The following is a 27,162-nucleotide window of genomic DNA, read 5'->3' on the forward strand; positions in this document are numbered from 1 at the left end:
TTATTAGTTTTTAATAATCATCATGCATCAACCTGCCCCAGTGTTTCACTAAGGTAGCCTATTACCTGTCAGAGGTTTCCGAGCATGGAGTTATGGATGGGATTTGCTTTAAAGCTCATTGAATTCATCACCGTTTCTTTTAAGAATGTGTCGCATTGGCAACAGGTTAAGATGTACACTTTTGTGTAAGACATTCATACCTCAACAGCAATACTGTAATCCACCATTGAAACACTGGTGTTTCTGTGCCAGCAGACGTGCATCGTGGTATTGCCGCGATGAGGCGAGTGTCGCTCAAGTGAAGTCCTTGAGGCACTTAGATCATCTTCAGATTCCTGCTCCACAGATGTTTCATCGGACGATTCTAGGAAATTGATAGAAATGTACTTTAAATAATAATAATAATGATAATAATATGCAGGAACATCATTAACTTTGAGGTAAATTCCATACAAATCAACTGTAATGTTAGATTAGTTCAATCGATGAATCCTACAAAGTTTTTTTGACAATTTAGAGCAAACAATAATGGCTTGTAAATTCAAAATACCAGAGGAGTCAGGATTCACTTCAGTGGTTTTGTCAGCTAAGTCACGACTCTAGTTATCATCTTATTTAGAATGGCTTGTAAATTCAAGATCAAGATTAAGTGAGTAAACGATTGGTGACTCACACAGCTGAACCATTCTATGGCATGCAGATCTTACAGTGGGTGTCTTGATGAGTATTATTCTGCCAGAGTGTATTTTTGAACATCACAAACAATAATAAACTCAAAATTCCACCTTCTCTTACTCTGTAAAATCACTCAGCTTTCAATTTTAAGATTGTACAGAACTACTGAAAATTGTTCAATCCAATTTTGATTTGGAAGCTTCAATTCTGGCTCAGACAGCCCTTTTGAAAGAACTACCATCATGGTAAGACACTGAAATCACAGGTCCAAAGGGACAATGGCTGTTTCCTTGTAAATTTCAACAAGTTGGTCAGTATGACTGCCCCTGTGAACGCTGCAGCTGAAAGTCAAAGTAATCAGGATTACCATTGGCACTCTGTTCAATTCACTTACTTGTGGGCCCATCATTGGGGCTATTGGTCATCAATTCAGTGGCTGTGCCATTACACTGTTGGGCTAGATCAATGGCCATCTGCAAGTCCTCAATCCATTTGTCCATTTCTACACGAGTGCTGTTTAAAAAAGTGAATTACACAACTTCATCCAAATTTGAGCAGAAATGCACCACTGCTGCTTAATAATTTCAACTCTTTCAAACATAACTAATGATTTATAAGATGTTGTCTTGGTAATAGTTCTGCAAAACCAGGCGGTATGAACTGTGAGGTTGCATCATTGCTGATGTACACTGTTCAGCGAAGACTGGAAGAAAACTTGACTTTATTTACCTTCATTGACATGTTTCCTATCAAGGAATAATTCTGTGTTGAATGTCATTGAGGAGCCTGCAGGTCCATATACAGGAAAACAACAACGAGTTGCATTTATATAGCGCCCTTCACACGGGGTAGCGTCCTGAGTGCATGATAGTGGCAGAGTTTAACCCTGAGCCAGGGGGAGAGGGAGGGGGGAGGTGACCATAAGCACGATCAAAAAGGTCTTTAGGTGGGATTGGAAAGCAGGGAGTGAGGGGGCAAGGTGGAGGGATTGAGGGAGAGAGTTCCAGAGTTTTGGGGCATAATGGCTGAAGCCGATGGTGGAGCGGAGGGATCAGGGACAAACAGGAGGCAGGAGCCAGCCGAGTGGAGGTGGAGTATGGGGGGTAGCAAGCAGATCGGATAAGTAAGGAGGTGAACAGATTTGAAAATGAGTGAGAGGATCTTGAAATAGATCCATCCGGTAATTGGGAGCCATGGAACCTGGCGAGGATTGGTGTGATGGGGGTATGGAGTTTTGTGCGGGTGAGTATCCGGGCAGCAGAGTTTTGAATTAATTGAATTTTGTGTATGGTGGAGCTGGGGAGATCAGCGCGGAGGGCATTGGAATAGTCCAGCTGGGAAGTGACGAAGGTGTGGATGAGGGTTTCGGCTGCGTTGGTCGTGAGGTACGGACGGAAACAGGCAATGTGATGGAGGTGGAAAAAAGCGGTCCTGCTCAGGGAATGAATGTGGGGTAGAAAGGAAAGCTGGTGATCAAACCTGACACCCAAGTTTTGCACAGGTTCGGTGAGTCTGAGGGAGGGCTCGGGGAGGATGAGGATACTTCTAAGCAGTTTGGAAAAGTTACCTCAAAAGCTGATAATCAATGAATGCTGTCCGTTTGCAGCAATGAGGTCAATATAATCAATAATTTGGGAGCTATGCATAAAATATATGAATTCAAACTAGGCTGAAAACAAATTAAATTTCACACCATACTACCGTATTTCACCCACAGATATAATAATTGGGCCATTTGTACATCCTGGTCTAATGAAACAGGTTATACATGAAGAAAAGGATTCAGTGAAAGCGACAATGCAAAGCTTACCTGGCAGCCACTACAATGGACTGACGATGCCCACTCAGAGTAAAGCAGTGAGGAACTGACCATTCATCTTCACTTTCTTCAATCTAAGAGAAAAAAGTTCTTTAAAAAACAGGTGGGTAGAGATTCCACCAGGGCCTACATTTATTCTATTTATGCAGGATTTTAGAGCGTAGGTATTAGGAACTGTTGAATTCAGTCTTAACATTGAAACGTCTTAGAGAACATTTTACTCTTTACAGAAAAACAGCTTCACAATCAAGGCTGTATACTTAGGAATTTTTCCAAACTTTGATTGTGCTAAACTGTTAGATAGAGTAAATTTAGACACAGGTGGAATTTTTCCCATAGGATTCCTTCTCTTTTGGTCAAACGGCTGGATTAAAAAGCGCAAGAAACAGGAATCGAAGCAAAGCAATGGTCACCATGGAATCTTCTGAGACATTCTGAGTCACCAAAGCACACAGCTCTGCTAATGCCTCACCAGCTAACTTAAGTTAGTTAAACTCAAAGGTTTTGCATCTTTGGTCACACATGTTGACACATGCCTCAGCCTTTGTCTGATAGGTCTTTTTAGCTCCTTTTCAGCCCTGTCCTCTCTAGTTCACATGGCATAGACCTAACGTGGAGCTCGCTTCCCCTGTACTTTTTGTTAGCATGCAATTCTCAAAAGGTCATAGTGAATAGAGTTAGTGTACTAACCACGTCAGGACTGGGGTTAAATAACATCACACATAAATACCAATTCAAATGTGGAGAATATCACATAAAGCATATGGCTGTCTAAACACAGCCCTTGATGGGCTGGTTGAAAAAGACTGGGTCAAAATAAAAAAATATAAGTGAAGAAGAAAGGATACAGAGAGAATACAGAGTAAATTAATGTTATGCTTTCAACAATACTTCTTTTTCTATCCACTTATTTAAAATGCTAACCTAATGGTACTAACTTAAAGGCAAGACAAGAATAGATGCTAATGTCTAATATTTCAGGAAGGTTGATTTACAGGAGTGAAAGGCTTAGAATAATGACAACTGACACCTTCAATATGTTGGTTATTGTAGATGCTGACAGGATGTCTAGTGATTCTTACAATGTGAGTAACAAAATGTAACACAATCCAGGGGTGGAACACTGGAACTTAATGGGATTACACTATATATCATAAAGAGCTCAATACTTACTGTCATACCGTACAGAGAAATTTGCCCATGAACTTTGAATTGGTTGGATGTTGTCAGTCCTCTGCTTGTGTACAAAAGAATATCGTTGAACTGCAATGTCAGAAGAAAAACAATACCATTTTAAACACAGTTCAAATCACCTAAATGAAAACATCATAAGTGAATATTTCTGTCATGGGGAAATGGAAAATAAAAGCATTGATAAAAACAAAGAAGATTAGTTAAAAATGAATGTTGATTTCAACCAATGAAAATCAAAATAATTAATAATTGATTTCCACCATTCAAAATAAGAATGTACTCTCATAACTTGATTGCTATTTATCATTTTATCATTACCAGTATTGGGGAATCAAAGTACATTATTCTGCACTATCAGGTACATAGGTAGGTTGATGCCTGGAACTTTCATTAACATCTTTAATCCTTTCAGACAGATACTTCAGTCACTAGTTTTTGCTTACTCACTTACCAGAAAGAACATGCGTTGCTGTAATCCCTTTACAGATAGCTTACTGAGACATCCCTGTCTGATGAATTCCTTAATCAAGCACAGGAACATAAAAAGAATAAAAATCAAACCAGGTTTAGACAATAAACAAATATAAGACACGTACAAAGGACGGAGTGTAAGTTTAGTGGGAGCTGTTGGCTACTTTCTGCTAACAGTCGAGGAATGCAATTTATACTTTATATTAATGATGATACCAGTGATATTTAAAGGTGAATAAAGTAGCTAAGATTTGCTACTAGAGCTATCATCATAGGTACATATTGAACCTATTCTATTACAGAACTTACATTTCCCTCAAACACTAAATTCCCTCTAACATAGTCTGGTAATATAGGTCCTTACTCTATTCTCTCCTTCAGATGTCTGAAGAGGTGTTCTTTCACCCTCCTATAAACATGTTTAGGGTCTCTCATTATAACTGCAGAGTTCTATGCAGCTATCCAATAGCTCAAGATTTCCCCCTGGATGAATTCTCAGCGCTCCATCAAGAGGCATCAAGCTTTCTTAGATACCAATGGCAGCTTCAAACTTCTTTCTTAGATGACAGCAGCCAAAGACTTCTTTCTGGGATAAGAATATGAGCTTAAGGCAATATATCCTGGGGAGCTCAGACTTGGCACCCGTTTTAATCCTGATAGATGCACTTACCCTTTACCCATTTGAGGTCAACAAAATGAATGTCACATCTAAAACTTTCTCCCTGGGTTTGCTTGGTTCAAGTGTATATACATCTTCACTTATGCCATTTTCTGGTGTAGTCTCTTCATTTTACCCTCTACTGACATCTTTTCTGTTATTTATCAGACTAAAAGACCATTAGTTGAGTCACATGTTAAGTAGCTCTGTAGCTCTAAGCATTACTATTTCATCAGTTCTCTGCAGGGATTGTAGATGGAGTACCTCACTCATATAATGCAGAGCTGTACTTCAGATGGAAGAGATATGTCATGCCATCCCATAATTTGCATCAACCCATATGGAAGGATTAATGATGAAAGCTGTGGAGAATTCTGTAGCCCAACACTCCCTCCCCTAAATAAATGGTGCTATTCAGGTCAGGAAAGTTGTAGGAAGTTTAATACCACAGTGGAGTTTCCTTACTCCACACGCCTAATAATAATCCCTCCAAAAAACCCCAAACAATAATAAAGTGGTCATTTTCAATCTACGACTGTTTGTGGGACATTGCTGTGCGCAATTGGCTGCCGCGTTCGCCCACAAATATACAGTCAATTCACTTTACAGTATATTCTGTGAAGCGCTTTGGGACGTCCTCCCGACGTGAAAAGCGCTATATCAAATGCAAGGATTATTATTATTATTATTATTACCAGCTTTATCCTGTGTTAGCTGATCTCAGACAGGATAAGAGTGGAATACTTCAATTGGTCATAGTGCTCCTGGGCCAGGAAATAGGCACTAGAAAGGATTATTGTTGATCAGTTTTATCTAGTGACTCCTCTGGGAGTCAGTATTGACACCAGCTAAGGACACTATGCGTTTCAGCTCCTCCAGTGTCCGCGTCACACACAAATAGTGTTTTTCATGTAACCACAACAATTCCGTTCAGAAAAGAAACGTTAAAGAAGCAATACACCCATTAACTTAGCATTTGAAATGATAATATTTTAATAAAAAGAAAACAGAATTTACCCTTCCAGGAATAACTAGATTGTCATTGCCTATTAAATCCCTCTTCAGCTCGACAAGCTTCTGAAAGTTCTCCATTTTAATCATGGGCCCATGCAGTTGTGCTGCCATTTCTGCAACTTCTGCCAAAGCAGCTGGATGAAGAACATAGACAAAGGATAGTCAGCTCCTGTCAAATTATTGTGCAATGTGAAACAAAGTACAAAACCCAAGATAAAACATTCAATTTAACATGTGGAATGGGCTTTCCAATTTGTAGCCTTTTGAAACGAATTTATACATTAGTTAGTTAAACATTACACAGTAAATCCTGTGATGCGCTTTGACATATGCTTCTGACATGAAAGAATTATAATTTTGTTTATCATGAATCAAACGTTTATCTATTTCTGTTCAAGTTTATTTTGGTGAATATTCCAGTTCCCACTTTTCATTGCAAAACCATACATTGAATTACAGAACTTTCATAGAAAGAGATCACATTTAATTTTAACATTTTGTTATTGGGCTTGATGAATATATCTGACCTAAACAGTTCAATTTCACTAATTAGAATTAGTTAAGGAATCATTTATGCTGCACAGACCTGCAGGGCAAATCTTCCCGCCAAGACAATATTTCAGGAGTTTCAAATGAAACTCCAGGAATTCCGTGAAGGGAAGAGGCCACATCTGCAAGTCTTGCCATTTGAAGTGTATCATTGATGGTACGACCATCAGACAGCTCCAATATGAAAAGATTATTATTTTTTTATTAAAAAGTTATACCAAAACAAAAAGCCTGTAACTTATTCCTTGAACTTTTCTTCCATACACCAAGGACACCAGTTCAATACCTTTATTTAGCAACAGTGTTACTCAGTTGTGAATAAGTTGCATGAATAACATAAGCTACATCTCAAGTTCCATATCTTGCATATGAAGAATGCACTATGAAGAGTGCACTCAGACTACCGGCATCACCAAACACCAATTGCATAAAACAAAAGGTTTTATGAATAACCCTTTGAACTCTACACTTTTTCATATATCACATCTCCTTTATATTATACCTTTCTTTCAAAAAAGTCCTTCCAATTCTTTCCCCTCCTCCCCTGAAACTATTGACACATGATAGTGTACTTTTCCTCCCCTACCTCATCCCAGAGCCTGGGCAGTAAGTGTCAGTAGGCTATTTGACATTGAAGGGCATCTCAGCCAAAGATGATCTTGCCTCTTCCAAACAAAAGGCACATGAACTGTCTAACAAGTCAGAAGTGGGAAGCACTGAATAGTGATCAGGAGCTGGAACCGGTAGGTATTTTTACCTCTTCTTATTCAAAAGCTACAAGGCTAAATGCAGCCTGCCTATTGCTGCCCTGACAAAAATAATTTCAACAACAACAACAACAAAATTACATTTGTATAGCACCTCTTGTGTCAGGAGGACTGTTTCGGAATTTTACAAATTTCACTCAGTGAAGACCAGGAATTAAGTTGGGAACTTCTGGGACCATGAGACTCAGCTCCACACTTCTTTATGCTGTCACCACCATCACTGTTATTAAACCCAGACACTAATTTAACTGAGGTCTGGCTGGTTGTTCCTGTGATCCTTTGTTTCTCTGCTGCGCACCACAATCATATTGGCCCCACAACTCCAATATTATAATCCTCTTCATCCGATGAGCTCCTCCTTCCTCACAAAAACGGGTTTGGCTACACAATACATAGTAAGTGCACTTTTAAGCACTCCAAGATGCTACCCTGCATGAAGGGCACTATAGCTGCAAGTTGTTGTGGCACTTTACAGTACAATTCTGTGAAGTGCTTTGAGATGTCCTCCCAATATCAAAGATACTATATCAAATGGAAGGAATTTTTAAGTTATTATTAAAAATAATGATGCTCGTTATTTCTTCATCCTGTATGTATTGCTGTGGTATGGGATAGTCACTATATTATGTCCTCATGATAACACACAGAATTAGCAGCTTCTGAGGGCTGGGCTAGAACGAGTGTGGACTGTATTGTAAACTCACCCGTGCGTTTTGCCAGATTGCTGCAAATTGCACACAGCATGATAAAGGGCTCAGATGTATCAGGAAGAGCACTGTGGATTGGACCAAATGGGTGTGTAAATGTTACAACTAATGAGGCACCACATACAGAGAGGATAATATTTTACCTATTGTACAGCAGCAGAGTACAGGATACGGTCTTGTAACTCAGAACTGAATAAGTCACAGGCAACAAGGGAGCCATCTGATGCCCGATACACTGGAATTAATTCCTTATCTTATTCTTTTGTGTATATACAAATTGTGTAAAAAAAAGTGAATTGGTAACAGTAAATTAAGATGTGCATGGTCAGCAATGCTTTAGAAAGATGTTGAATTTCTTTTCATGAATCTGAACGGATTATCTTAAACATGATCTTTTTTAAAAAAGTGTTAAATTAGATGTATTCCAGCTCAAGCTGATTGGAGTACAATTTTATTTTTCTAGTATTTTCAATCAGTTTAGGATGGAATCAACTCAGGTTCTTGACTCCTATTCTCAACATATATTGTACATGTTCAAAAATACAATGAGAGAGAAGGCAAGAAAGACCTGGGATTATTCTGATCCATTTTGTTCATTGCTGGAAATTAATTAAGTGCAATTTTATTTTGTTCACTAAATTTACCAGATTTGCCACCATATACTTATAAACTGTAAGACAATAATTCATAGTTGAATTATGGTTATTCATAAGGGTACAGTGGCAAATTTGCTTAATTCATTAAATGGAGCAGAATAGGCAAATAATTTTAGCTCACACAATGTACTGAATAAACCAAGCAAAATAGCCCCCAATGCTGCTTTAAACCTTCGAATACTTAACCTATTTGTAATCATATGTAAAAGTTTTCAAAATACAATAATTTAACCCAAATATTTTTTTCTTACTCAGTGAAATGAAAGAAATGGACAGGAGCACTTGGATTAATGAATATAGATAAATAGCTATACACTTTTTTGATAATGGGATGTGTTGAAAAACTGCTCCCACTTGGTTCATAATCTCTGTACCTCGTGAGTCCCTGAAGTCCGCATGACTGGCTGGGTAGTGCTTGCAGAGCCTCTCCAGAATCTGCTTGTAGTGCATCAGCCTATGGAGGGGCCTCAGAAAAAACATATTCAAGGGAAGGTAGCAGACCTTCTGCTGCTCAAAATCCCTGCATAGCGCCTCCAGCTTCCGTGAGTTCCTAATGGCTTTCTCCAGCTCCATCAAAATCTCATTATGCTTCTGCAGGTGAACTGTAAGTTGCTTGAAACAGAACAAAGGAGCACAGCATGAGGGACTGGAGTACACTGATGCATTTTGATCTCAGCATAGATTGCTTGCTTCACTGAGTGTTAATTATTTTCTTGTCTCAGATGTTAGGTTGTAAAAAAAATCTGCTGTTTATGCCTATGATCGTTTATAAGAAAAAAAATTCATATCACAATCCAGGTTTTGATCACTCGAGTAAATTTTTGATTTATCTGCATACATGTTGTTATCTATATGTTAGCTACGTATCATACCTATCCTGAAAACCAAAATCTAGTCAGCTTCAGTGCCAAGTTTAAATTAAGATACAATTAATCCTAATAATAATAATCCTTGCATTTGATATAGCGCTTTTCACGTCGGGGGGATATCCCAAAGCGCTTCACAGAACACACTGTAAAGCGAATTGACTGTATATTTGTGGGCGAATGCGGCAGCCAATTGCGCACAGCAATGTCCGACAAACAGTCGTAGATTGAAAATGACCAATTTATTATTGTTTTTGGTTTTGGAGGGACTATTATTAGGTGTGTGGAGTAAGGAAACTTGCCCAAGGTTTTGCCCTGCCTGGAATTGAACTCAGGTCTCTCACTTGCAAAGCGAGTGCTCTAACCACTGAGCTACAGGACTCCACACTAAATCAATTAAAGTTGATGTAGATTATTTTTTAAATCCATCATAGGATCCAATGTGGAGGGTTGCATAAACAGGTTAGCAGAGTATTTAGTGAAAAGTAACCTTCTTAATATTCATTTAAAAAATCTGATAGTGAAATCTAAAAGTGAAATATCAAGCTTAATTCTTTAATTAGGTCTCTCATATGCTGATTCCTCTAAATAGCAATATTTTGCTAGGAATTCCCATTATAAAGACATAGGAAACAATTGATATTTCAAGTGATAAGGATACTTTGGACTCCAAGTCATAGAACTGAACTGCAAAGACTCCACCTTTGATTTTGCTCTTTACCTCTCCAGCTATCTCTGATATGGCAAAACATGGCCCTTTAACTGCCTTAACATTAGAACACAAGCCCCCATATCTTGCCTTTTCACCAAACGGGCTTGGGCTAGCAAACCTGCTCTTCCAGATTTCCTCCTTTTCAATAAATTCTTCTTTAATTGTAAACCTGATCCTGGTAGGAACTCATATTACATTCAATCTCTACTCCCCCATGCTTTCTGTTGGTCCTCTTCTTACATCTTTGGGCATCTTGCATCATTTATAATAATAATCCTTGCATTTGATGTAGCGCTTTTCACGTCGGGAGGACGTCCCAAAGCGCTTCACAGAACACACTGTAAAGTGAATTGATTGTATATTTGTGGGCGAACGTGGCAGCCAATTGCGCACAGCAATGTCCCACAAACAGTCGTAGATTGAAAATGACCAATTTATTATTGTTTTTGTTTTTGGAGGGATTATTATTAGGCGTGTGGAATAAGGAAACTTGCCCAAGGTTTCGCCCTCTGCCTGGAATTGAACCCAGGTGTCTCGCTTGCAAAGCGAGTGCTCTGACCACTGAGCTACAGGACTCCATTTCTTGTTAGATACAGCATGTACTGGGTGACCAAACAGTTGTGGTGATACCATAACAATGTCTAATAAGTCTTAAAGAAATGATGATTTTTTTAGATGATAGGATAGTTTTTGGTCACCCTGTACAATACAGTACTTAACTTTTATCAAAACCACCTGCCACTAGGTGGTGCAGGGGAACTATCTGTATGTGATTTAGCCTTCAATTCCCCATCAGCAAGTAGCCCGGCTCAAAGTTGGGAAGACACTATGGCATTTCAAGGGTGAAGCCATGTAACACACGGTTTGCTGCACCATCTGCCTGCCTTCCAACTCTTTTTAGTTTGTACACAGGTTTATTTGTCCCGAATATCCCGAATATCAAGTCAGCCCCCAAAAACTTTACTAACTGTAGAACCACATTAGTAAATGGAGGCTTAATGAATGTTACACAAGATCTTACACAAGATAGGATATAAATCATATCTTCAATGGGGACATTATCAGTGGATTATCTTTGAGCACTACTGCCTCAGATATATTGTATCTTCTCTTAAGAGCATTTTGCAAGAAATGTAACCATTAAAACCTTCGGTGTAAATATTGTGTAAATCTTAATTTCTTTGTACGTTTTGCCAGTGGAAGCATACCTTCAAAGAGCGTAGATTCTTCAGCATCACATCGCCAATCCTTTGGTAATCTCCTTTAATATGAGCGTTGGATCTCCCTTCCCTATCGGAACACATAAATATAATGTACATGCATTAGAACTATGAGATATTTTCTGCTATAAAATATCGTGATAGTTTGAGAACAACTTGAAAAACTTTATGTATAAAACATACATAATTTTTAAAAAATATTTCATGCTAAATAAAAATGAAAACTAATGGAACATGTGTACAGTTCTGGTTTCTGTGACATATGGGCCTATCCAAATAAATCCAAATTCAGTTGTCAGATGAATTTTACATGTTTGTTTTGTTTATTTCACAAATAGTTAAGATGGTATCAATGGAATCTAATTTGCAGTATTTCTTAACGGAATTTCATAATCATGAATCTGAGTTATGCAAATGACGACTAGTTCTACAGAGCTGTTTATTCTTGTTTGGCTAATACGTTGTGTCTGGAGTGGAGAGCAAGAATGTCATTGAGTGTGCACGAAACTGGCCTGCAATAAACATGTGTTATGTCATGACAACCACACAATAGAGGCAGCGTGTACTATGCTGTAGTAGCAGGGAATAATAATAATAATCTTTGCATCTGATAAAGTGCCTTATCACATCTTCGAGATATCTCAAAGCACTTCACAGAATGTACTGTAAAGTGGATTGATTGCATATTTTGTGTACGAAATGCAGGAGCCAATTGCATACAGAAGTGTCCCACAAACAGTCATGGATTGAGTGACCAAACTATTATTTTTTTTTGAAGGGATTATTACCTCCGGAGAAGCAATCCGCCAATCGACTAACAACCAGGTTCCTACTTACTGCTGGGTAAACAGAGATGTGTGGTGTAAGGAAACTTGCCTAATGTTTCGCTCTGCCGGGAATCGAATCTGAGGTGAGGGCTCTAACCAGTGAGCTACAGGACCCCAACAACAGAAAGATTAACAATCAAAACTATTCCCCCAGAAATGACAAACAGCCAATTTTTGTAGGCTCTGTTCTTCGTAATGCAAACCAATAGATCTGTGTAAAGACAGAACTAGCATCAATTTGTACTATAAAGAGGGTACAAAAAATGTGCATTTGGTGTGTTTATTGATTTAACTAAGCCTTCCAGTGGGAAGTGAGGCAGGAATAACTAATTGGAAAATAGCCTTCCTAGTTTACTTAAATTGAAGGTCCAAGCAGGGTGACCAGGAGATTGTCATGCACTGCGGAGTCCTACATTCACTCTTAACTTGTTTTTAGAATAATAACAATGGAGAATAAGGTAGCAAATCATACAAAAAAGGGAATAAAAAAAAGACTTTCAATGTAATAGTTGCCAGATATTTACTGAATCTAAAAAATTGCAATCCTTAAAAATATGTTTCCCCTGTGCCGGTGTAACATTCCTGTCTGCGCATGGCTGGTTGTTAAGTGTATCCTGGGAATATCTCATTGTGCTCAGCACCCTGGTGGAGATCCAATATGATCATTAGCCAAAACCTAAACAGCTAAAGTATGTTTTTAATTAAAATTGTATTATGAGTCTCTGCAGTTTTTTATATATATTACATGGGGGATCAAATGAGCCATCAAAACAGAACAAATGTCCTTGCAAGCGTTAACAGGAGAGATCTCACTGCAGTTTGTCTAATCAATTAGGCTCATAGCTGTGCATTTCAAGGCTTTCGTTGGAGAACATCTGGTAAGTGTGAACCAACACTGAGGCCCGATATCCTCATAAACTTAGTCTATAGATTCAAAATTGTATTGGATTACAAAAAATGTTTTAAAGTCTTAAATTAAATATTGATTTCCCAGAGTTCTTAAAAACACTGAAGAAAACCAACATCCAAATGAAGACCTTTGCAGAATTCTGTACCATCTCAAATTTAAATGTATTAAAATTTAAGAAGGCATGGTAAATATCATGAGAAAATTTTGAGTCTCAAAATATTTAAATCCAAATTAGTCTAAAAGTCAAATATTAACACAAAGGAATGGTTATAATCATGAAAGTGAGGACTATGAGCCTGAATGTCCCCTCCACACAATGGTGCAATACTTATATTAAATAATTCCCCAAATACATAAATAAAAGCGTGGTGCAGGCTATGATGTCCATGGGACATCTTTGTTCAGTTCCTTGCCTGATCTGCCTATAAACTATTGCTACATCAATGCTAGTATGACACATTAGAAGGTGTTGGTCAAAATTTGGTGGATATTAACATTTTGAATTGATCAATATCCACATTTTTAAAAAATCAAATGATGCAAAATGAATGCTCCATTCAAATAGATTTGCGGGTGTGGAGTTGAGTCTTATAAATCAGGAGGTCTGAGGTTTATTCTCCAGTTTGTGCTGAGTCAGAATGCTAACTTGCACTGAGTATTCCAAGGATTGTTAAATGGAAAAATCATCCAGGTTTCTTGCTCCTGAATGCTATCTACATCATAATCGCACACTTAAAGTCCAGGTCATGCATATGGCCAGCTACCACCAAAGTGACTTATGGCATTATACGTAGCCAAGTCTGAGTATACATCTTCAGAAGAAGAGCAAAGAAAATTAGATAGGAGAAAATACAATTTTTTTAAACCTTTGCTCCATCTGATTTTTTGCTTGATGAAAGCAACTCACTTTACTTGTGCAAGACACAGGTTTGTGAATCTCACCGTTACACAAAGAAAATCAGGGTATCCTCCAGCATTGCCCACTGAACGACTAAAATGCAATGAGTGTGTTAATTTATAGATGCTGCCATTCCCATCATTGTGTAATGATTTTGATAAGTGCCTTCAATAGAGAAAGGCAATTGTGCTAAGTGCTCGCCAGGCTTTTTTTTATTTTCAATTTCACTAAAGACAAGCTATGATTTTATGTGGCCTTATTGTCAACAGGAACTAAAATCCTTTATTTTGCAATCTTTTCCCTCCCCTTCTCCATTTTAACAACTGCAGGGGCGAGAAGGAGCCTCTTTAACTTGTACATAAATATGAATAGGGCACTGGGTTTCCAGTTTTCAATTAATATTTTATTTGCAATTGTTACAAAATCTTGGTGAAACGATGGGAAACACTTACGGAGACTTCTGTTTCAAAGGCAATATTTGTAAACATAAAATTGGCATTTCCGAAACAGAATGTGAAAGAAGTCATAATGTGCACTCCCCATTTGTTTTGTGAATATTGCATACTTAGACCCCAAAATCTGCGTAACGAATACAAATGAAAATGTAATCCTTCTAAAGGAAGTGACTTCATTTTGGGTCCTGATCCTTCAAATCAATCATTGACACTTTATTTAGTTATTTTCCACCTCCTCTCCTTAAGGTGCCTAGGCCTGCAGGGGATATGGTTCCAAGCTATTGGTTTCATTTTGATTCCTTTCACAACTGGCTGTTCTTCATGTTTGAGGCCATAGAAGGCCATGTGCCAAGAGGTTCACGATGTGCACTCAGCAGCAGGTCCCTTGATTCAGCATGAATTCTGGGTGATACCTTTCTCCTCCTCAGCTCTAATTATATCTGGGGTCATATGTACTGACTAATTGAGACAAAAAGTACTAGACCTTACCATAAAGCAAGCCTTTGCTCAATTTCCTTCAGAAACCCAGTGTGAAACTTGTACAATGGATCAAAGTTGGAGAAGAGAACAGTCTTCAGAGGTTCGGGCATTACTTCATCTTTGGCCACAGTATTTTGGAAACACTGCAAGAGATAGGGAACATACCAGGATTTTATATTATTATTTTCTGCACTGAGCTTCTCAAACAACATCAACAAAGAATGGGTGGAATATCTGTACACAGTCCAGTCTTATTAAAAGCTCCATAGGGATATTGTTGGATCAGATTACACTGCCATTAGTTGCTATCTATTAATAAAACTGAGTATTATTTTCTGACTGAAAAGCAATGTTCGCACTGAAGTGGTAGAATATGGATTTATGACATCAGGATACTTTTGGGAGCCATTGAGTGAACAACAACAAGATTCAACAACAAGATTACATTTGTATAGCGCTTTTCACGTCCGGAGGACGTCCCGAAGGAGAAGGGGAGAGAGAAATCAGAGCCACAGTTTGCCATACCATTTTCATGTACCTCCCCACAGCTATAAACACCGCTGGATTGTTGGAGGCCCAGCTATAGATACAGATTGCAATCTCAAACAAAGAAATAATAAAATAGAAAACTGCCTCATAATGTAATATCATTTATGATTGATTGTTATCGCATATTTTCTCCTCTGTTCCTCTCCCCTGCCATGTCCATGGATCCCATGCACTATCTGTTAAGAGAGGGTAACTGGCCAAGGCCTGACTGCTCTCCACTGTTCAATCAATCTAAAGAGGGTGTGATCCTCAAACATTGCGGCATTACGGGAAGCATTGACAACCAAAATCTGTTGGTTGGGATTTTTTTTTAGTACTTCCGTTCTGAAGAGTTTGATTTGCCTCATTAAGAGGAAGCAGAGATACTGGAACTTGAGAACTTGATCACTAAGGTTTGCTGGAGAGCGCCTTGGGACGTCCTCCCGACGTGAAAGGCGCTCTTTAAATGGAATCTTGTTGTTGTTGAGAGGTGATCTGGTCAACTGACTTGCTCAGGTGGTCGTGAAGACATGGTTCAGGTCTGCAATGTTCATTGACAATTTGGGGCCTAGAAGAGTTTTGGGGGGATTGGAGCCTCTCTGGGGGTCAACCCTAACTCCCTAAGTGGATATTTCAGTCTAATTTGCTTATGGGGGTGAGCAGGCCTAACCTCTCACCAATAAAAAAATTCTGGAAAAGAGTCGATGGATCAGTAAGTGTTACTATGTAGCGCTGAAGCAACCAAAACATTAACCATTGGTTCTTTACAATTCCAGGCCAGGGAAACTCAGGAAAAAGCATATTCCCAATCACATGAGTGGCTGATGACCACAGCGTAACCCAAGCCATATGAGCTGTTAGCTGGAACTCTAGACTGACTGGCTCATCCATGTGAACCTTGACTGAACCGACCTTGTATCCCTAACTCGTGGATTCCATGAATAATCTCTGGCACTGACTGACCCAGCGATTGTTCATGGTTTTATAGAACAAATTCTTGCAGTAATTGAAAGAGGTAATAAAAACATTCTTAAATAAATATTGTGCTTTAAATTCACGCACATTCGATATTTTTTCATTGTTGTGCTGTGGATTTGGGCAAATTGCACATTAAATAAATGAAGCCAAAATGCAAATCGTAATAATACCTGTGGTGCAAAGTGCAAATATTCAATGACTCAAATCAAACATGATTATGCGTATTTGATTCAATTTCCTATTTTGCAAGGAATTTGGAACCAGTATTTAATTCATTTTATTCCAATAGTAATTTTACTGCCACTAATTCAGCTCATGACATTTGTTTGAAAAATACGTTAATCAGAAAGGTAGCAAAAAGTAGCATTACAGTCTAATTTATTTTCAAGATTTCTTCCGAACTGTATGTGCTGATAATAAAAATAATGGCGTAATGAGTTCAAACTCTACCGTTTCCTATCTTATTCATGTTTTACAGATGAGCTTGAATTAAAACCCCAGTGTCGCTGGCAACAACAACAACAACTTGCACTTATGTAGCGCCCTCCATGCAGTCTAGCGTCTCAGAGCGCTTAACAGTGACGGAGCCTGGCAATTACAATTATCAGAAGCATTCACTGCTGATAACAGTGGAGAGCTGCTGTCTTTGATTCCAAATTTTTAGTTGCTGCAATGGGCTGTTGGAGCAAAACTAATCATTTTCTCTTGTAACATTGTGGGTTTGATTCAGATTTGCAAAGTAATAAGCAGCTCTTACTGAAGGGGTATTATAGGTAGAAGAATGATTTTATTGTAGAAATTGCTCGGACAAAGCCACAATAAATACAGCCTGACAACAGCTCTGGTAACCGACGTTGGGTACATCTTTCTTTTATGTTGTTTATTTGGTAAAGTGATAAAGTGTTACATGAGAGACTGGTCACTAAAATAGGGGCATCTGGAAATGAGGGTGATGCAGCAGAATGGATTAAAGAATGGTTAGTAAACCAAAAGCAAACTCTAGTAATTAGGCGTATTATACATAAAAGATTTGGATTCAGGTATAGGAGGTCAATATTTGCAGATGACAATGCGCATTGTAAAGTGAAATTGTGGAACTCACTACCTGAAGCAATGGTTGAATTAGATAGTGTAGATGCATTCAAATAGATAATAGACTCTCACTTGAGGCAGAGGGGATTAGACGGGTATGGGAAGAAGTAAGGAATGGGTGAAGACTTATGTGAAGTAAACATCGACATGGACAAGTTGGGCTGAGTGGCCTGTATCCATGCTGTACATTCTTTGTAAACATCTTCTTTGTAAACTCTCTCTGTTACTGTCGGGCTGAACATGGCAAGACGGTTAAACAAGACTGAACTAGGCAAACAGCAAGATTGCTAAACTAGACTAGGTTCAACACAATAAGATGGTTAAACTAGACTGTACTAAACTAGGCTGAACAGGGCAAGATTGCTGATCTAGATCTTACAAAATATAGGTTAGAGCATTACCAGTGTTTAACCACAGTACGTAATATGGACTATCACATGTGCACTTAACAAGTATTCTGCAAGTCACAAGATATAGGGAAGAAATCCCTGCATTACACTCTATTATAATCAATGCATTTATAAATTACTTAATGGAGCACTTAGAATATTAGAACTCAAAACTGTAACTGAAGGAAATCATTAACTAGTTTCCAATTTGGAAAATCCAATTACTAACGTAAATACAGTCGAGCCCCATTATAAAGTGATGGTTAGGGGGTCCATATTCTACCAGCCTTATAATGCGGTGCTGGTCAATGCTTCTGCATCATGGTATCATCGATAATATGATCATCGATCTCACTGAACATGCCCAGCTCCATCCACGTGCTTCAAGCTACACGTGTTAACATGTTTTGTTTTGTAATTTGAGGTGTGATGCAGCTGAAGGAGCCACCCAAGTTACTGTGCATTTTTTGGTGAAGACTGTAAATATCAGCGTCTACACGATAAATGAACGTGTGATATAATGGAGTTTTTCTGCAGCACCATAATACAGCAGGGCATACGTTCAGGGCAATTGGCAAAGTGATGGATAATGGAATTTCCCACTTTAATTCTTAAAGACTGCAAAATGTACTACAGAGCAGGGTATTACCCAAGCATATTGCAATCTAATCCACTAAACAAAACTAATTACGTATTGGAGCCTAAAATATGGACTATTAACCTCTGGCTGGGCCATTCGCCCAATCCACCTTTTAGAACCCGCAGTATTTGAAAAACATTGTTCAACATTAACACATAGAGGACAGAGAAGACTACATTCCTAGGTTTGTCCAAGAAGGACCCCAAACCTCTTTCCTCAGCTCCCAATTCTTCCATTCACAGATTCCAGATCAGCTCTTAAAGCAGATTGAACCCACTTTTCCCATAAAACATTGAAAGGACAGATCTAATTGTACTCACCACTGTGATGACTTCAAGATCCTTAAGGTACGTTCGCTCTGTGGTAGAGACTTCTTTGGCAATAAAGTAAGCTTTATCTGCTGGGAAACGCTGACAAACACAGGAATGTCACATAGCTTGCTTTGACAAGTTTGTTTACATTCTAAGACATACTGTATTCCTCAGAGATGTGTTTCATTTCATTTTTGAACAACAAAATGTAATAAAGATCTGCTCTTTTCCCCAACATTCACTTTCGTTCCTACCTACCCATGGCTGTTTGTGACATGCACAAATTGGCTGCGGTGTTCACCCAAAACATATACATAGTTATAAAACTCTACAGTATATCCTATGAAGCACTATGAGATGTCTCGATGATGCGATGAAGTGCTATATTAAATGCAAGAATTATTTATAAGTGAAATTATCATTCTCCTGATTTGACGTTGGCTCAGGGATTAGGAGGGAAGTTAGATATACCTCTTTTATACCAGGAAGGTCACTGAAGCAAGCAGTATAAATGGGTTTAACAGTTAAAGGGTCTCTTGATAGTGATACTTTTGATATTTATCACACTGATTGAGTCACAACCAAACCCTTCTCAGTGGTAAAACCCATGAAGCTGGGAAATGTTGAATGATCAGCTCAGAAATTGTGATTTGCAACTCCTGCTTATCAGGATAACATTTTTTTACACAAAACAAAATATGCATGAGTAGCCCATATCCCACTAAACAATGCCTGCAACTTAGTTTCATTGAAATTGAGTATGGATTGGAAGGAAGATAGGAAGAATATTTATCAATATGATAAATCCCAATATATGGTTAAATTGACCCCAATGTGTGATACAGAGAGAAAAAGGATTGAAGGATATTGTGAGAGTTGACATCAATCACAAAGAGATGGGTTCATTGGGCCTAATAGCCTTTTCCTGTTGCTCAAAAAGTTACGATTTTGAGGCTTTATTAAATTGAAAGCGTGTCATTCCATTTCATTTTCTTTAATTACTTTCATCTGACATTGCTCTGTGAATGTGACAGAGGAGCAGGAGATTGAATGTTACAAAAGCATATCACAAGGCCATTCACCTCTTAGTTCTGTGTTCAAACATAGTGTGGACAGAGGGCAGGAGAAGTAACCAGGAAGGTCACTGAAGGCATGACCTTTCTTGAAGGTATGACCTTTCTTTCTTTCATGATGACCCTGGTACACCAACCACCTCCGCTCCTTAAGGCTCAGATGTGGGCCGTTGAACGCACCTGGCTCAAATCCAACTTAACGGTCCATTGGCAGATCTGGCTGGACCTTATCAAATGTTACCGCTCCGCCCTCACCTCTGCTAAATCGTCCTTTTACTCCAAGATAATCTTGGAGGCCAAGGACAATCCCAGGCTCTTCTTCTCCATCATCAACTGGCTCCTCCGCCCACCCTTTCACACCTGGCTCATCCTCTCTCCAACGCCAACTGCGAGGAGATGCTAGACTTGAAACCAAAATTGTGGGGATCTGCTCAGCTGTCTCTGCCCTTCTAACCACTACCCCCTCCCCATGTCTCTCTCACACCCCTTTCCCTACCCATCCCTCCCTCCACACCTTTGAACCCATCTCCCCCTCCTCTCTTACCACAACCATAACCCAATGAACCTGACCACCTGCTCCCTCAACCCCCATCCCTAACCCTCTCCTTACCTCCCAGCTCCATCTCCTTGTGCCCCTATTCACAAACCTCTCCCTGTCAACTTGCACCATTCCCACCCTTTGAAAACAGCCGTCATCACTCCTCTCCTTAAAAAACCCTCTCTGGACCTGTCCCTGCTCTCAAACTACTGCCCCCTCTCCAACCTCCCTTTCCAAGTCGCTGGAATGAGTTGTTTTCTTCCCAGCATCACTCCTTCTTCTCCCACCACTGTCTTCACGAACCCGTCCAATCGGATTTTCATGCCGCACACAGCACAGAAACAGCTTCAGTCAAAGTGACACACAACATTTTGTCCATCTGTGACCAGGGCTCCCTCTGCCTCCTTATCCTCCTTGACCTCTCTGCTGGTTTTGATACAGTTGACCACTCTATTCTCCTCCACCCACCTCAACTTTCATGGTTGTGTCCTTGAATGATTCAGATGCTACATCTCAACCATCTCCACTTCATCTTCACAAACGGTTTCTCCTCTAGCCCCTGCACCATCTCGTGCGGAGTTCCTCAGGACTCTATCCTTGGTCCCCTCCTTTTCAATATCTGTATCCTCCCTCGGTGACATAATACTTAGACATGGGGTCAACTTCCACACGTATGCGGATTACACCCAACTCTATCTCTCTGCCTCCACCCTCGACTCCGCAACCTGACCTGACAGAATGTTTGTCAGACATCGAGTCCTGGATGAGAGCTACCTTTCTTCAGTTGAATGTCAACAAGACCGAGGCTCTCCTGATTGGCTCCTGTAAGCACCTTCACACCTCAGGCGCTGACAGCATCACCATCCAAGGATACACACTCCACCTTGCTAACCCAGTTCGGAATCTTGGAGTCTTGTTTGACCCTTTCTACCCCATATCCGTGCCATAACCCGCTCTGCCTTCCTCCACCCCTGCAACATCTGTCTCACACCGCAGGCCGTTGAGACCCTCATACATACATTCACAATATCCGGACTTGACTATGCAAACTCCCTGCTTATCCGTCTCTCCAACTCCTCTCTCCACAGGCTGCAGATCATCCATAACTCTGCAGCCCGTGTCCTCTCCCGCACCAGGCTCCGCGACCCTATCACCCCAATCCTTGCCCGACTGCATTCGCTTCCCTTCATGCAGAGCATACAGTTCAAGATCCTGGTCCTCACCTTCAAAGCCCTCCATGGTCTTGCTCCCGCCTACCTCTGTGACATCCTAACCCCCCCTACCAACCTGCCCGCTCTCTCCACTCAGTGGTCTCTGGCCTGCTCCACATCACCTGCCTTGCCTGCCCCACCATTGGCGGGCGGGCCTTCTGACACTCTGCCCCCATCCTCTGGAACTCCATCCGACAGTACCTCCGTCTCACACCCTCCCTTTTCTCCTTCAAGACCTGTCCCAAGACCCTCCTCTTCGACCATACGTTCAGTCACCCTCCTTCCCCCTCTGCCCTCCACCCTCCCCAATCCTGACCCCCAGCTTGGGTTCGAAACATTGATTGTCCAGCATCTTGGGACATCCTCCTGACGTGAAAGGCGCTATACAAATGTAATTTTGCTGCTGTTGTGATGAAGAGTCCTAAACGTAATGAGCTTGGAGGTTATAAATTAGAAACATGTAGTAAGGAGTGAACACCACAAAAGGTCCCTGCACTAAATGGCTGATTTCACTTAATGGAGTCAGGATAGAGGAAAAAGGAATGGCACAATGGTCTGGGCTTCTCCAGCCCAAATATTGCAGTTGTGAATCAGGGTTCACAGTTACAATAAGAAAAGGAGGAAGACATTCAGACCTTCCAGGCTACTCTGCCATTAAATCTGTGGCAACTGTATAAGTATTTACTGTTGACTCAAATATGTAGTTGGGCCGTAGAGGTATGGTATAGTGGGTAACTAATGGGATAGATTGAATGGCCTCCTTCTGTTTTCTTATGTTACCATTTGGGCTCATTTACTTAGATAGGAATGCGCAGGACCAGGAAAAAACATTGCGGTGTATCTGGCTTCTCAATTTTCCTTTCAGGAAAAGCAAGTTACTGTTTGATTTTTCATTCAAAAAGACGTACCTTTATGTTTATTATTCTTAGCTAATGTAGTGGATAGGTTTATGAATGTATAACAAATTAGCCATTCCATTTCTCCATAGAAACAATAACAACAACAACAACAACAACAAAATTACATTTGTATAGCGCCTTTCACATCGGGAGGACTCCCAAGATGCTGAAACCAGGGAGCCCTAGAATCTACGACACAGAGAGAGGGCTTCTACCTATGGTATTAGTGTCACTGTTTGCTCTTCCAATTAAGACATCTATCCTAATCCCGATTCCATGCTCTATTCATTCTAATGCTATTCTTCCACATCTAACTCCCTTTTAAATGCCTCTCCTGTGAACTTGCCATTCCTCAATAAAATCCCTGTCAATATGTTTTAATATTGTTCAATTCTCTGTTACAAAATACACTGAAAAGCATCCAAAATGAAGGTGTATAACTTTCGTTACAAATTTGTCGGGAGTGTATTTTGACTAAGATGCCTTGAAACAGGATTTGCTGCAGCAAACTGTTCTCACTATATGCTGCTGTGACATAGTTAGCTGCTGGGATAGCAGCAGGGTGCTATGTGCTAATTAAACCCATACCTTTCTCCTCATTTCCTCTTCATCATCAGTCTTGACATATGCCGCGTCATTTAGCAGTGGAGTCATCAACGGGGAGTGCTGCTTGCCATCTGGGCTCAGGCTCGGAGACAGTGAGAGGTTCTGAACGCCAGGACCTCCGTGTGAATTAAGTGACAGTTCAGAGACATGAGGGCTGCATGCCAGAGAACCTGAAAGAGCAGAGTAATTCATGTTACACGGCAGTCTGCAGTCATCAGACAAAGTTTATCTTTGGAATACAGTATTTTTAAGAATAAATTACTCTGGACTGTGCTTTTCTTGAGTCTTGAGTCTTGACAATCCAATAAAGTAGATCAGTTTCCCACTTTGCATCTAACTATGTAACAAGGGAAGATGGATGGATGAGCTGAAATTTATTATTCCTTTTCATTATCATAGTAATGAAGCAAGCCATCCCTTTGAAGAATCATTAGCCTGTCTGAGAGAGGAGAGGGCCACATATAATCAGCCACATTTGTGCTGTGGCCATGTCCACTGCAGAGTAGGTCACTCATAACCTTCAGGAGCTGTCAATAGAAGGAAGTGTCACATTGCTAGCTTATTTCTGGGTTTCAGAGGATAGGGACCAGTGTCTGAAACTAACATTTTTCTCAGTCTATTAAATTGGATTTAGGATGTGCTGTGATTGTGTTTTGCCTCTAAATGTGCAATATGATTGGAACATATAATTAAACCACTTTGCTAAACATTATTTTACTTATTCATTCCTCCCTTTGTTAAACATTATTTTCTCATTGTCTGTCTTGGCACTAATAGTGGCTGTGGTAGAAACAGCTAAATATTCATTAAGTTTAGCAGTCAGGCACTCCCCTGAGCCTTAACATTTCTAAACCTAGCTGTTTTCTGCACTTCCGTTAAAAATACACTTCCAAAATAATTCTCCAAAATTCTGCACAATTCAGCTAATCTTAAAATGTTCACAACATTGATCTCAGGGCTAAAACTATGAGACATTTCAGGCATGTGTGCAACAACAAACAAGCCTAATATGAAGGAGGTAAATAAAGCCTTTGTGGAACACCTCAACACTTCAAAATAAATTGTTCTGTCAGGTTTATCAAATCTACTATATCGAGTAAATTGCTTTGTAGGTGTTACAAATAGACAGAACTTTGCGCAATTCCAGTAATAGATTTATTTCTGATTAGTGATGTGAAAAATGTACGTAGTTGCAACATTTCACAAATGTAATCTTATCAATTATTCCAGGTACCACGATCCTGCTCAGATGATGAAAAGGGGAAGGGAGATTTTGGGCTTACTAAGAAGCTCTTCAGGATTGCATCCAAGGGAGATCATCAACTTAAATTGTGATGGGTGTGTATATCATGTATTAATACTGCTTTTGCAGTGTGTGGTCACAAGAGTCCTGTAAATTAACTGCAGATAAAATGTCCACAAATACTAATGTTTGGTTACTTGTGTCTGACTGGTGCAAGTGATGCCAGGAACAATCATGCTCAGGTGATGAGAGAGGGGAGATGCAATGCTTACCAATAAGACATTCTGTGCTCTTCAGGATTGCAGCCACAGAGAGCACTACCTTGATTTTTTTGTTGTTATTACTGTTGAGAACATGACTGAAGTAGTTTAACTGGTGTTCATGTTTGCGTAACAGAGGGTGTTGATATTTTGAATATACAACTCACTATATACTTTGATGTATAATTTCAATGGAGCAGAAAATGTTAAGAGGGATTCTGGTACAAAACTTGAAAATTCTTAAGGTTTATGAGAAGATAAATAGCCAATGTTTACGCCTCTTGGTTGGTGAATTAATAACAAGGGGGTATATGCTCAGGATTCACAGGAAGAGTTAAAGAGGAGATTAGAAGAAACTTGTTCATACAGAGGTTTGTCAGAACAGGAATACTTTGCTACAAGTAACTAATGGGCCAGCATTGGCCTAATGGCCCAATGGCTGGTTTGTGCTCCGATTTCTGGGATTGTATCGTATGACATGTTTATCCAACTTCTGAGAGAATTCTCACTTACTCACCCAACATAGAAACCCGAGAGGCTCAACAAATGGCATCAGTGTAGTTCGTGGAAAGAACAGTATTTAATATTATTATTAGTAGTATTAAATTATAACATTTATGGGGCAAATGTGCTTTTCCCAGTCTGTACTTTCTTCTGTATTTAAAACTTGCCATCATTGGTAGCTCTATTTCACACCTGCAACCCCACCTAGCAAGCAGGAATGATATGGGTTTATGACTGAACTGAGGACAAGATTCATAAATAGCGAATCCTGCAGGTTAACTCTCCGGAACTTTACTTGATCGAACATCAATCTCAGAGTCTATAATAACAATCCTTGCATTTTGATATAGTGCCTTATCACGTCTTGGTTTGAGGAACAGTGTAGGAAGGGCAATTCATACTGACATGTTTAGACTTTAAACCTCATCGGTTTTAATCACACTGCCCTTGAAACCACCTCCTCTAGGCGATGTCAGGGGCAGAGTTGCAGCACAATTCACATTGAAGGAGCTTCTGTTTCTTCTGCGGCAATACTGCTGAATCACTGTAACTCATCAATGAACATCCAACATAAACAAAGCATTAACCAAAAAGATGTCAGCTCTCAGCGATGGAGGTGGGAGCTTTTACTTACCCTTCCACAGCTTCCCCCCACTAGTCCCCATCCATCCCCCCTCCCCCCCTCCCCCCCCCCCCCCCCCCCCACACACACACACACATTCTGATGTTCTGGATAAAACTGAAGTTCCATTTGGCCAATATGTATTTGCTAAAATACAATGTAGATCACTGTCATTGATGACAGATGATCTATTCCTTCACAGCCAACGTTAATTCCAACTTCCTTTTCTGATAATTCTGCATTTTGTCCACTTTTTAGCCTGAGGCCTGGTTATGCATTGAAACAAATCAATCAGACACAAAAATGATTAAGGAAATCTAGTAATAAACATTGTACTAGTATCCACACCTGGAGCCAATTTTGTAAAAAAAAAACTGCTAAACCAGATGCCCATTACAGGAACATGTTAAACTAAATAACTGTGAAAAGATTGGAATAATATTTAACTCCAGTGGACAAGTGGCAAAATGGCTTCTTCCTAATCTGTTGAATCTATAAATGTGCTCAGTCCTATTTGCCTGCCATAAGGTCCGACAGGTTCAAGGACTTGGACAAGTCTTCCCGATGTGAAATGAGTTATGTAAATGTGAATTGTATTGTATAATTTTACACTATAAATTGGGATTGGGCTAGAGAGGTTGACTTTTCTAGATAAAGCTTCAAATGCTTCCCATTGAGGGCTTATAGCATTGAAGATAAATAGAAGATAAAACATAATAATATAATTTTGTCTAATGCCCAAACATCAAGAACCATGGAAACATAGAAACAGATGTAGGTGATTCAACCTGTCAAGCCTGTTCTGCCATTCTATAAGATTATGGCTGATCTCCTCAAGGCCAGTTACCCGCCCTGTCCCCATATCCCTTAATACCCTGAACTAACAAATATCTACCTCCCTCTGTCTTGAAAATGTGAATAGATCTAGCATCCACAGCCTTTTGAGGGAGTTCCAGATTTCCACTACCCTTTGGGTGAAAAACTGCCTCCTAATTTCACTCCTAAATGGCTTAGCTGTAATTTCAAGATTATGCCCCTATGTTCTGGATTTTTGTAGCTCAGTGGTTAGAGCATTCGCCTCGCAAGCGAGAGAACCTGGATTTGATTCCCGGGCAGGGCGAAAAGTTGGGCAAGTTTTTTACTCCACACAGCTCTATTTGCCTAGCCGTAAGTAGGAAACCAGTTGTTAATTGATTAGCGGATCACTTTTCCGGGGGTAATAATTCCTTAAAAAAAATAATTTGGGTTATGAAATTATGAATAATTTGGGTTACGGGTTAAATCTAGATAATTTACTGTGCCTCCTAACTTTGTGCCATCTGTAAATTTGGACATAAAATTCTCTATTCCTTCATTCCATCTCCATCTCCCTCCCTCCCCCACTCTGCAA

At 39.7% G+C, this 27,162-nt stretch overlaps 1 protein-coding gene across 5 annotated transcripts in view; it reads right to left on the reverse strand.

Annotated features, from left to right (window-relative positions):
- Window positions 1-27,162, reverse strand: part of farp1 (FERM, RhoGEF (ARHGEF) and pleckstrin domain protein 1 (chondrocyte-derived)) — a 178,927-nt gene that overhangs the window by 17,524 nt on the left and 134,241 nt on the right. For all 5 annotated transcript variants that reach the window (XM_007906294.2, XM_007906293.2, XM_007906290.2 and 2 more), the window contains exons 14-24: window positions 23,126-23,313; window positions 18,826-18,915; window positions 14,888-15,021; window positions 11,297-11,378; window positions 8,885-9,122; window positions 5,835-5,965; window positions 4,140-4,208; window positions 3,668-3,757; window positions 2,486-2,568; window positions 1,070-1,188; window positions 201-364 (exon numbers count right to left, since the gene is read on the reverse strand). In XM_007906294.2, coding sequence (XP_007904485.2) covers window positions 201-364; window positions 1,070-1,188; window positions 2,486-2,568; window positions 3,668-3,757; window positions 4,140-4,208; window positions 5,835-5,965; window positions 8,885-9,122; window positions 11,297-11,378; window positions 14,888-15,021; window positions 18,826-18,915; window positions 23,126-23,313 — 1,388 coding nt within the window. The remainder of the gene's footprint in view (window positions 1-200; window positions 365-1,069; window positions 1,189-2,485; window positions 2,569-3,667; window positions 3,758-4,139; window positions 4,209-5,834; window positions 5,966-8,884; window positions 9,123-11,296; window positions 11,379-14,887; window positions 15,022-18,825; window positions 18,916-23,125; window positions 23,314-27,162) is intronic.

This window comes from Callorhinchus milii, unplaced genomic scaffold (genome assembly GCF_018977255.1).
Source record: "Callorhinchus milii isolate IMCB2004 unplaced genomic scaffold, IMCB_Cmil_1.0 Scaffold4, whole genome shotgun sequence".
Lineage (NCBI taxonomy): Eukaryota > Metazoa > Chordata > Chondrichthyes > Chimaeriformes > Callorhinchidae > Callorhinchus > Callorhinchus milii.